This window comes from Kogia breviceps, chromosome 19 (genome assembly GCF_026419965.1).
Source record: "Kogia breviceps isolate mKogBre1 chromosome 19, mKogBre1 haplotype 1, whole genome shotgun sequence".
In the NCBI taxonomy this organism is placed as follows: Eukaryota; Metazoa; Chordata; class Mammalia; order Artiodactyla; family Physeteridae; genus Kogia; species Kogia breviceps.
This window is the reverse complement of record NC_081328.1, coordinates 36,314,253-36,325,511: the sequence shown is the minus strand read 5'-3', so window position 1 is coordinate 36,325,511 and position 11,259 is coordinate 36,314,253. Positions and strand designations below refer to the sequence as shown.

Genomic DNA, 11,259 nt, shown 5'->3' with positions numbered 1-11,259 from the left:
GCTAGTGACAGCGGCCCGCTGAAGACGGAGCCCGGGAGCTGCCGCGCGCCCGCCAAACGCGGGCGCAGGACCCAGGCGTCCGAGCCCGGGCTCCGGTGGGGCCCCCGCCCCCGCCCCCGCCCCACCCCCGCCAGCCTCCTCCCAGCCGATCCCTCGCGCCCGCCCCCGCGCGGAGAAGGGCCGGTCCTCGACGGCCGCGGGAAGGTGCCAGCCCGCCCCGGATGGGCATCTTGGAGCCAGGCTGCCGAGACATGCTGACGGGCACCGACCCGATGCCGGCGAGCGACGAGGGCCGGGCGCCAGGCGCCGACTCGCAGAACCGCTACTTCTACCCGGAGCCAGGCGCACAGGACGCGGCCGACCGTCGCGTGGGCGCCAGCCTGGGGGCTCCCTACGCCGGGGATGCCCTGGTGCCTGCCCCGCCGGGCCGCTTCCTCGGAGCCTACGCCTACCCGCCCCGACCCCAGGCCACCGGCTTCCCCGGGGCTGGCGAGCCCTTCCCGCCGACGCCGGGCGCCGAGGGCTATCAGCCGGGGGACGCCTACACCGCCCCGGACCCGCGCGCCACACTCTACCCGGGGCCGCGCGAGGACTGTGCGCTGCCGGCGGGGCTGGAGGTATCCGGGAAGCTGAGAGTCGCGCTCAACAACCACCTGTTGTGGTCCAAGTTTAATCAGCACCAGACGGAGATGATCATCACCAAGCAGGGACGGTAAGTGAGGCGCGCGCCGGGAGCGCCGAGCTGTGGGAGCCTCCTCGGTCCCGCCGGCCCGGACAGCGACGCGCTTTTCTTTTTCTTTTTTCTTTTCTTCTTCTATTTTTTTTTTTTTTTTTTTTTTTTTTTTTTCTGTCTAGACTTTGCTAGTGTCTCTGTGTCCCTCACAGTTTTGGCTCAGGCTTTGGGGGGAAAGAGGAGTTGAGTTTCGGACAGGAAAGTTCTGGGGGTTGTTTACTCTCAGGACCAACAGGCACGACTCAAAAGGGAGACGGAGGAGAGGGGCGCAGTGAGCCGTCGTCTCGTTTAGGAGGAGGGTGCCTATGGTTTCACTCAGCATTGGGGTGCGGTCCCTGCCTGGTGGGGGGCGCGGAGGGCGCAGGGGGAGTGTGTGCTGTGGGTCTGACAGAGCAGGGCACCTCTTAGCCCCTATGGGTGGGGAAACGGAGCGGAGGGCAGTCTTACAGTGGGGTGGACAGCAATCTAGCCCTCATCTCCGGGGCCCCTTGTGCCCACCTCTCCCAGCCCCCTTGCTGCTGTTGTGTACAGGTCAGCTCTGGGGTGTGTGTGTGTGGTAAAACTGGGATTTGGTGACATGGAGAAGTGGTCGCCAAGTTTTCTTTCCGGTAGTATTTTGAGATCCTATGTCTGGTGTGCGCATGTGTTGGCAGGGGGGAGAGGGTAAAGTGGGAGGGGGCATAGATTCCTTCCAGACACAGTCCCCTCCCCGAGGGCACAGATGTCCATGGGCTGAGCAGGTGAAGCTAACCCATGGGTCCCAGCTGGCAGCCAGTCCCACACTCTGTACCCTTCAAGGCTTGTCCCTGAAAGCCTGCCCCACCCTTATCCAGATACTCACCAGTCCATCCTGGGGAACCCATGGTTCCATGGTTCAGGGTCCCCTGAGCTCCGTGCCTGCGGGGTAGGGTTTGGGGCCAAGGGTGCTGTTTCCGGAGCGGTTCTCCTACAAGGGGAAAGAAAGAGAAACTTGCAACTTGTGTGGTATTTGTTTAGTAAGCAACACTCTGAGTGGGCCCTGCCTGTGTCTGGTGTGTGAGTGAGCACCCACCCTTCCCGGTGGTGGCCCGTGTGGGCGGCGGACCAGCGAGGGCCTCTGTGTGGAGGGGCTATGTCATCAGTGGACCTGGGAGGTGTTAAAGAGCAGATACCAAGGGTTGGGCTTGGGGAGGGAGAAGGGAGAGGCCATGCTGGGCCTGAGGGTTGGCATTCAATCTGGGCATTGCTGGAACATTCTTCCCTCCTGATGGATGATTTCGGTGGGGTGGCTTGGGATTGAGGGACCTGTCCACCAACCACAAGCGGCTTCAAGTTGCCGAACTGTTCCTCTTTCTCGGGGGTGAACCCGGGAAAGTTGGCATTTTCTTTCACGGCGCGGCCTTCATCTTCTAGGCCTTCTGATAATTCCTCTCCGCTCCCCCAGCCCTAGCCCCTGTCTGGGTGCACCCAGGCATAGCCTAGGCTTCTAGGCTATCGTGTCTGAATTGGAGGAGACTCAGAAGATCCTGTCCCATCTTCTCCCTGGACAGAGAGGGAAATAGACACAGAGACAGTAAGAGACTTTTCTGAGGTTACACAGCACATTCTTCTCTGGCAGAACTGGCACCAGCACGCAGATGTTATGCGCCTGGGTTTCTTTCTCTGGTCCCCCACAACCAGGAGTAAAAACAGCCACCCACACTGTCCGAAGGCCTTGATGCATTCAGAGTGCTTTCACTTCCATTATTTCACTGTGTGCTAGGTACGCCAAGCAGCCTCCCCATTTACAGCTGAGGGCACTGAGGCCCAGGGGAGCTGGTGGCTTACACTGGGTTACACGGCAGACCTGAACTCAGGCTCAGGCCTGAACTCTGTTGAGTGGTCAGGAAGCCTTCCCACCCTGGGGCCTGGTGGGGGTCTCCCCACAGCCTTGCAGCCAGGCCCCAGCCCCTCCAGTCCTGAAGGATGAGGTAGATGGAGCTTCAGCAGAACCTCAGGGCTCTGGGGGTGCAGGGCTAGCTGGGGGTCTTAGGTGGATGCGTCTTTCTGTACTGGTTGCCTCCTTTACACCTACAGCCTCCTTCTTTCCTTTATTTTCCTGCTGAATAATCCTCTCTGGACAAGTTTTGTTGTCTCTCTTTTAGATCCACACACTTAATTTCTTTTATTATGAAAAATTCCAATATATACAAAAGTGAAGAGAAACATGTAACAGATCTCCATCTACCCATTATCCAGCTTCAACAGCTGTCAATACTGGTCCAATCTTGTTTCTGCTTTATCCTCGCTCACTTAACTTGTGGTCTGAAACTATATTAGTGATAGTGTAAGTAAATCCTAGGCACTGTATTACTTTATCCTTAAGTAGTTCTCCGTGCACCTCTAAAAATGGCTTTTTAAAAATAAACACAATGCCATTAGCAAACCTGAAAAGAAACTCTTAAATATCATCAAATTTCCCTGATTGTTTTGTGTGTGAGCGAGCACACATGTTTTACAATCCTCACACTTTCAATCCATCCTAAAGGACTGCTTCGGACACTGTGGGCTGTGGGGCCGTTGGAAGGGGGCAGTGGCCCCTCACCACTTCCTCTGAGGCCTCCTCTTGGATCAGGCCCTGGGGGCCCCATGGTGGGGTGGAGAGGACGGAGGACACACCGCCCCCAATTCAGCACCCCTGACTGTGAGCTTGGGCTCCAGTGATCTGGGAAGTCGGCAGCCATTTCCTTCTGCTACTGGCTTCTGAAAAGGAACACTTGGGCTCAAAGAACAGCTCCCTTTCTGTCCTCCTGCTTTGGTGGGCTGGCCTGTCCTTCCATGGTTTCCAGTGACCCACCAGTCACCACCACATCACCCACGGCTTTCTTCCTTTTTGAAAAATCCTTCCAGCCCAGGCCCACCCACAGCCCCGTAGCCTTTTGCCTTGGGCTGACTCACTCCCTCCCAGATGCTTCCTCTCCCACCGACCCTAGACCCATTGCTTGGTGTGCACACAGTAATGCTCTCCTCCATGGGCAAGAATGGGGTGGGGAGCAGGGGGTGATTCCAGGGTCCAGAGACTGATCCAGGCAGCTCAGATGGGGCTGGGAGGGGGAACGGAGGACAAGAAGATGGACTGGCCAGCTGGAAGGCTGAGAGTTCAAGTTTGTGTGTTTGTGGAGGTTCATGGCCTGATAGGCCCGCTCATGTTGCCCGGCCTCATGTTGTTTCTGGGAGGCAGTCTGTGTGCTGCGCCCAAGTCGGCCGGTGTATGATAGTCGATGGTAGACATTCTCAGTAGAGGAAGAGAGAGGCGGCTGTCTCGTGCGTGGGTGTGTGGGTGTGCAGTAATTGCCGGCAATCCCCACTTTTCTGGGTGTAATTAGTTGATTATTATAATTAAGGTAACTCTGTTGTTAAGCAGCTCAGTTTGCATTGGTATATGTGTGTGCGAAGTTAGGGCTTGATAAAACAATTTCAGTCCCGTACCATCCTCGATCACCGGCCTCAGCCCTTTTGGTTTTCTCTTCTCTACACTCCAACTCCAAGAACTTTTTAGATTAAAAAATTAAAAAAAATTTTTTTTATTTTTTAGCTTTAAGCCTGCTTTAATTGGGGCTGACTGGCTTTATTTCTTCTGGAGCAGGTGAAAACGGCTTTGCTTTCTCTTGCATCGTTTGCTGGTGGCTGTCTGATTTCTATTCAGTGGGTCCGAGGTTGGCGGGAAGAGGCTATCCCTTGATGCCCGAGTGCTTTTTGCATTTGGATTGGTACAAGGCATTGCCAGAATACCCTCCTCAAAGGTGGTACCGATTTACACTCCCACCAATAGTGGCCGAGAGGACCCATTATCCCACAGGTTCATCAGCATTAGATATTGTCAATTTTGAAAACATTTTGCCAACATGACTGATAAAAACCATCTTTTAATTTGTACTTAACGATGGCGAATTGGAGCATTGTCAGAGGTGTACAGGATGGGGATGGGATATGATGACTTTGTGAATCATTTCAAACTGGATAGTCCTTAGAAGCAGCAGAGGAACTTGGGGTCTTGGACCCTGTCCTCTGAGGGCTGAGTGAGTGGTGAGCGGTCTTTCCTAGGGGCTCAGTTTGGCACCAGACCCATCTTCACTCCTGGTTCCTTCCCAGCAAAGTGTCGTGTAAATCAGAGGCTATTTGGGGATCCCAGCTGGTGGTGAGTCTAGATTTTTAGGGTAAAGTTGAGACCTCCCTTCTCCTCTCCCTCTTCCCCACAGTCTTCCCGTGTCTCCTGCCTTTCACTCTACCAGCGATAAGCAGGATGGGGTGAGACGGTAGCATGTGCTACCGTCAGGAGACCGCATTTCTGCTCTCCCACCGTGGAGCCATCACCAAACCTCTCTGAGTGTCATTATCTTCAAGTATAAATTGGAAATAACATTTTATATCTCAAAGGACTGGTTCAGTGAACTGGCTGCTGCATAAGTAGTGGCACTTGAATGAATATGTTCCCTTCTCTCTATTACTACATGTTTAGATAGGAACTGGTTACAATATAGGAAACATGAATGACCTGACCACTGTTGTAGAATGAGCTGGTGGTAGAAATGGGTTGAAAATATTCTCCCACCCCTCGATTGCTCAAAGTCTCATCCCTAACCTTTGATCTCTCCAGTTGACTGGCCTACCGAGCTCCTGGGACTGAGGGCCTCAGACCAGAACTCTGGACTCTTGCTTTGGGGTTCTTCAGCCAGGCCAGAGGGCTTTGATAGTTCTGGGCCTGGGAGAAGGTGGGATGGGGGTGGGATGGGAGAGACGGTGAGCTGAGTTTCACATCCTTCAAACGCCTTAACAGCTCTCGGAGGAAAGATGGACAGGAGTTATTATCTCCATTTATGGGTGAAGAAAGTGAGGTTTGGCTTGGGAATTAACTTATCCAAGGCCATAGGGCCACTAAGTCTCTTTTTCTCAGCCCAGGAGAGTCTTGGGAAGACAGGAATGTGACAGTACCCTCCCAGGAGATCTTCCCAAGGTTATTAGCGATGTTGATCTGGGACCCTCTGGGGACTAGAATCCACCCAAAAGTGCTCCTAGGCCCCTAGAACTCTCCCTCCCCCAGGTTTCCTCACTCATGAACCAGTCCCTTTCTTCCCAACCTGCAGGGCTTCTTGTAGGGGAAGGGAGAAGTGTGTGGGAATGAAAAGTAATTCTGATGAGGATTTGACTCTGCCAGCTTAAAAACTCTGCTCTTCCTGCTTGGGTTAGAAGAGAAAGACTAAGCCATAGATGTGCTGGTTGTAGTGATGGTGGTGATGGGCTGGTGGTGGTTGTAGTGGTGGTGGTGGGGGTAGTGATGGTGGAGGTGTTGGTTGTAGTGGTGGTGGTGATGGTGGAGGTGCTGGTTGTGGTGGTGGTGATGGGCTGGTGGTGGTTGTAGTGGTGGTGGGGGTAGTGATGGTGGAGGTATTTGTTGTAGTGGTGGTGATGGTGGAGGTGGTGGTTGTAGTGGCGGTGATGGGGTGGTGGTGGTTGTAGTAGTGGTGAGGGGTTAGTGATGGTAGAGGTGTTGGTTGTAGTGATGGTGGTGATGGGCTGGTGGTGGTTGTGGTTGTGGAGGGGGTGGGGGTAGTGATGGCAGTGATGGGGAAGGTGGTGGTTGTGGTGGTTGTGGGGGTAGTGATGGTGGAGGTGTTGGTTGTAGTGATGGCAGTAATGGGGGTGGTGTTGGCTGTAGTAATGGTGGTGATGGTGGAGGCGTTGGATGTAGTGATGTGATGTTGGGGGTAGTGATAGTGGACATGATGGTTTTAGTGGTGGTGGTGATGGGGTGGTGATGGTGGAGGTGGTGGAGATGGTTGTGGTATGGTAGTGCTTCTTCCTCTGAAATCTATTGCTCAGCACAATAGTACAGCATCCCAAATCCAACTTCCTCCACTTTTCCTGGGAACCAGGACTTTGAACGTGAGGATTGTGCTCAATAGAGTCCCTCTTCCACGTGGATGGGAAGCTCAGCTAGGACTTCAGTTACTTCTCTGAAGACCCTGGAGCAGGCTGTGCTACAGACATCAGGCCCGGGAGGATGGGGCAGGGAGAGCCTGTGGATGGGTGCTCTGGGGCTAGTTGCATGTTAGCACCGTTAGAGCCACGATGGAGAGGATGGATGACAGACTGAGGCCAGACCAGGGTTCAGGGAACTGAGAGATGAGGACCTACTAGGAACTGCCTGTGTGGGGCTGGCTTGTGGCTTTGCTCCCCCTCTAGGGAGCAAGCTAAGGCTAGGGACAGGGGTGTGCAGCTAATGTCTAGCAACTGACCCTCTGAAAGAAAAACATTTTTAAAAGCCCCGATTGAGGGCTTCCCTGGTGGCGCAGTGGTTGAGAGTCCGCCTGCCGATGCAGGGGACACGGGTTCGTGCCCCGGTCTGGGAGGATCCCACATGCCGCGGAGAGGCTGGGCCCGTGAGCCATGGCCGCTGAGCCTGCGCGTCCAGAGCCTGTGCTCCGCAACGGGAGGGGCCCCAACAGTGACAGGCCCGCGTACCACAAAAAAAAAAAAAGAAAAGAGCCCCGATTCATAGTGTTTGCTGATTTCCGTGGTAAATACCCCTATAATGGCTGCTTGTAAGCTGCCCATGTGATATTACTGAATGCGGAGTTGGGAAGAGTCATGCGGTAGTGCACATAATCTGGTATCTCCGCCGGACAGGTACAATAGATGTAAACAATCCCAAGAGCAGAGATAATAGTAAACTGTAGTTTTAAAAAAATTGCGAAGCGATTTTTCTGAGTATTTATTACCTTGGCTTGTAATGTAATATATTTAATTGTAAATTTATGTGATTTAATTTTTCGTGGCTGTTTAACAACTGGCTGGCAGACTTCCTGGACTTCTCCAGCTGGTTCTGGTGAGGTGTGGGAGCCGACTCCAGCACACCAGTGACGGACAGCCTTTGCGCAGGGCACGGCTGTCCGGGGGGTTGGGGGCTGATGGATATTTGCGTCTCTCTGTTCTCCCCAGGCGGATGTTCCCATTCCTGTCATTTACTGTGGCTGGGCTGGAGCCCACCAGCCATTACCGGATATTTGTGGACGTGGTCTTGGTGGACCAGCACCACTGGCGTTATCAGAGCGGAAAGTGGGTGCCGTGTGGAAAGGCTGGGGGCAATATGCCAGGTACGTGCCTCCTTGCGAACTGGGGGGCATGCTTTTTGTCTAATACTGGGCGCCCCCTGGTGGATCCAAGAGGAACCCCCAAGCCCCTGGCCCTGACTCCTAGGATTTCATTCTCTGTTCCATCCCATCCCACCCTACCCCACTCCAGCCAACCCCCTCCCCTCCCACTTCTCACTTCCGTTCTGTTTGTCATCTCTTCTCCTTTGCTCTAGCCAGTCCTCTGCCCACACCTCCCCCTGTCCTTTCCCGTCTGTCCTCCCCCGGCATCCTTCTTGCGTCCCCCTCAGAACAGACAAAGAAACCCCACATCACCAGGGGTCTGGTCCCAGAGGCTGCATGCCAAAGAGATTAACTGTCCACAGGGAACCACCTGTACGTCCACCCAGATTCTCCCAACACTGGAGCCCACTGGATGCGCCAGGAAGTTTCATTTGGGAAACTAAAGCTCACGAACAACAAAGGGGCCTCCAACAATGTGACCCAGGTGGGACTCCTCCCCGTGGGATAGCCCCGCACCCCTCCCTGTCCCTGAGGTCGCAGCGGGTCCTGCAGGCTGCTTCTGTTCTGTAAGAGCGACTTCTCTCCCTCTCTGACTCGGGTTCTTTTCCACCCACCTTGGGAGGAAGCTGAATCTCAGGGCAGACAGGCGTCACATTCGGGCCAACACGGACCAAACCAGCCAGGGGGTTTCTTCACCGAATCCTGGGCTACCATCACTCGTGTACCATACTGGGTATAGAGTTGGTACCGGTGGTCCCAGGGAACGGATGCAAAGTTTCTTTGAGTTGAGCAATTCTATTAAAAGTGCCCTTATCCCTGAAAAGCCCTGTTTGTGCTAATATGTTGGTCACAATGGACATCTGGGGATAGGTAAAGGGGCAAGAGAATAAAATTGGTGCCCTGAAGGGGCAAGAGAATAAAATTGGTGCCCTGAAGAGGCTAGGGACTGGGGTTGGAAGCCTGGGAGAAGTTATGTGGCGGCAGGGCAGAGGAATGGGCACGATGACCTCAGGGTCCTTTCTAGCTTGGCTGTAGGGCTGGCCATAGGTGGGGCTGGGAGAGGGTTCCTTTGAACTCCCCCATCCCTCCCTCACAGCCGTCCTACCCTCTCTCAGATGATCGTGCTCCAGTCCCTCCATAAGTACCAGCCCCGGCTGCACATTGTCGAGGTCAGTGACGGAGAGCCAGAGGCGGCCTGCAACGCTTCCAACACACACATCTTTACTTTCCAAGAAACCCAGTTCATCGCCGTCACCGCCTACCAGAACGCCGAGGTGAGGGCTCCCTGGGCGAGGGTGGGCTGAGCCTGTGGCAGGGTGCGGGGACGACGAGGGGGAGAGTGGAGCCCTCAGTCTTCCTGGGAGCGATTTTGGAAGTTCCCCCAGCCTCGGACTCGGGACTCAAGTGACTCTGTTTCACTTCTCTCTAGATTACTCAACTGAAAATTGATAATAACCCTTTTGCCAAAGGATTCCGGGAGAACTTTGAGTCGTAAGTGCCACTGGGTTCATCTCATGTTTGCAGAGGCCTCCTCTTGTCCCTCTGAGACCAGACAAGTGCTCAGCACGTCCCCTCTCTGCCTCTGCGGTGCGGAAGTGTGGGCTGGGTACTGGAGGGCGGCGGGCAAGTCCGGAAGGAGGGTCTGGGGAGGGACGTGAGACAGGCAGGCTCCTAAGTGACCAGTTCTGTTCATGACCCCTGTCTTTTGCTTCCTGGTTTTTTTTAGCATGTATGCATCTGTTGACACCAGTGTCCTCTCCCCGCCTGGACCCAACTGTCAATTGCTTGGGGGAGACCACTACTCTCCTCTGCTCCCCAACCAGTATCCCGTTCCCAGCTGTTTCTACCCCAACCTTCCCAGCCAGGCCAAGGATGTGGTTCCCCAGCCTTACTGGCTGGGGGCCCCTCGGGACCACAGCTACGAGGCCGAGTTTCGAGCTATCAGCATGAAGCCTTCATTCCTGCCCTCCGCCCCTGGGTCCACTATGTCCTACTACCGAAGCCAGGAGGTCCTGGCGCCTGGAGCTGGCTGGCCTGTGACCCCCCAGTACCCTCCCAAGATGGGCCCAACCAGCTGGTTCCGCTCCACGCGAACTCTGCCCATGGAACCTGGCCCTAGAGCCTCAGAGGGGCGGGGGCCAGAAGACCAGGGCTCCCCCTCCTTGTGGACTGAGATCACCCCCATCCGGCCAGAGTCCAGCGACTCAGGACTGGGTGAAGGAGACTCTAAGAGGAGGCGTGTGTCCCCCTATCCTTCTAGTGGTGACAGCTCCTCCCCTGCGGGGGCCCCTTCTCCTTTTGATAAGGAAACCGAAGGCCAGTTTTATAACTATTTTCCCAATTGAGCAGATGACATGGTGAAAGGAACAGAAAGAGTGTCATTAGGTTGGTGACACCAACTAACGTAGACCACAGACCCAGGACTGAGCCGTCCCCAGCTCCCTCTGTCCCATCTCCTTCTGTAGCTGGTTGAGGAAGAAGGGGGCCAAGAAGGATTCTGGGGTTGACTTGCTGCCTCCTGGCCCACCATGAAACCTGCGAGGAGTGTTCTCTGCCCCCTTCCTCTGTCCCAACTACAGTCATTTACCTGGTGCTGCTTCTGGCTGTGGGTTCCCAGCTGGAGAACAGAAAACAGACAATGGAAGGTCTGGGACACAAAGGAGCTTCCTCCCTTCTGCGGGGTGTAGGGGTGGGAATGGGGGGTTCAGGATCAGGTGGGACAGCCAGACTGGAGACTCAGATCTCTTTCCTCTGCAGAGTAACTTTCAACATTTGTGTGTGTGTGTTAATCCCTGATCTGGAAATAAAGACACATGAATTTTATAACAGCCAGCCAGCCACAGTCAGGGGAGAGGACCCAATGACTTTGGGCAGCTGGCTTGAGCCACACCCTCTTAGAGGCAGTGGGGTCCCAAGGAAGGGGCTGGGAAGCGGGGGGGGATTGTGCACGACTCAAGAAGCAAGGACTTGGGGGGGGGGTGTGAGAGTGCATTTTTCTTTTTTATTTTTTGGGAACGGGGGAGGCTATTTATTGTACAGAGAGTGGTGTCGGATATATTGCTTTTGTCTTCATCACTTTCTGAAAATAAACACGAAACTATCAAGTGTGTCCTGCTTTAGTGCCTGGGTGGGGGACATGGGCGGGGACTCTACCGGGAACTGCAAGTGCACCAAAGCTGTTCTCTCTGCTCTACAACAGAACTTGAAGTTCCGAAGACCATGTACCTTCTAGAAATCAGAGGTGACTTCATTCAGGGGATAAAACTGAGTTAGAGCAATGCTTCGTGTCCTGATGCCACCTCTTAAGGTGTCTTGGGATACCCTGACCTGTAGAGCAGGGTGTGAGGGCAAGGCCAGAGGGTGGGGGCTGGATCGCGGCGGGTGGGTCTGAGGAGAAGGACGGCACTTGATTTC

At 54.6% G+C, this 11,259-nt stretch overlaps 1 protein-coding gene across 1 annotated transcript; it reads left to right on the top strand.

Moving 5' to 3' along the window:
• On the top strand, positions 1-10,947 carry TBX21 (T-box transcription factor 21). Its single transcript, XM_059046607.2, has 6 exons — positions 1-712; positions 7,691-7,845; positions 8,208-8,329; positions 8,961-9,119; positions 9,275-9,336; positions 9,572-10,947. Exons 1-6 carry the CDS (start codon positions 222-224, stop codon positions 10,188-10,190), a joined length of 1,608 nt encoding a protein of 535 aa, XP_058902590.1. The 5' UTR covers positions 1-221; the 3' UTR covers positions 10,191-10,947.
• The last annotated feature ends 312 nt before the right edge of the window (positions 10,948-11,259 follow it).

Excerpts from the sequence above, each read along its gene's own strand:
- TBX21 (XM_059046607.2), top strand. The coding sequence starts at position 222 with ATGGGCATCTTGGAGCCAGGCTGCCGAGACATGCTGACGGGCACCGAC. Across the intron at positions 8,330-8,960 it reads CCTCCAACAATGTGACCCAG|ATGATCGTGCTCCAGTCCCT; the intron begins GTGGGACTCCTC and ends ACCCTCTCTCAG. Across the intron at positions 9,337-9,571 it reads TTCCGGGAGAACTTTGAGTC|CATGTATGCATCTGTTGACA; the intron begins GTAAGTGCCACT and ends GGTTTTTTTTAG.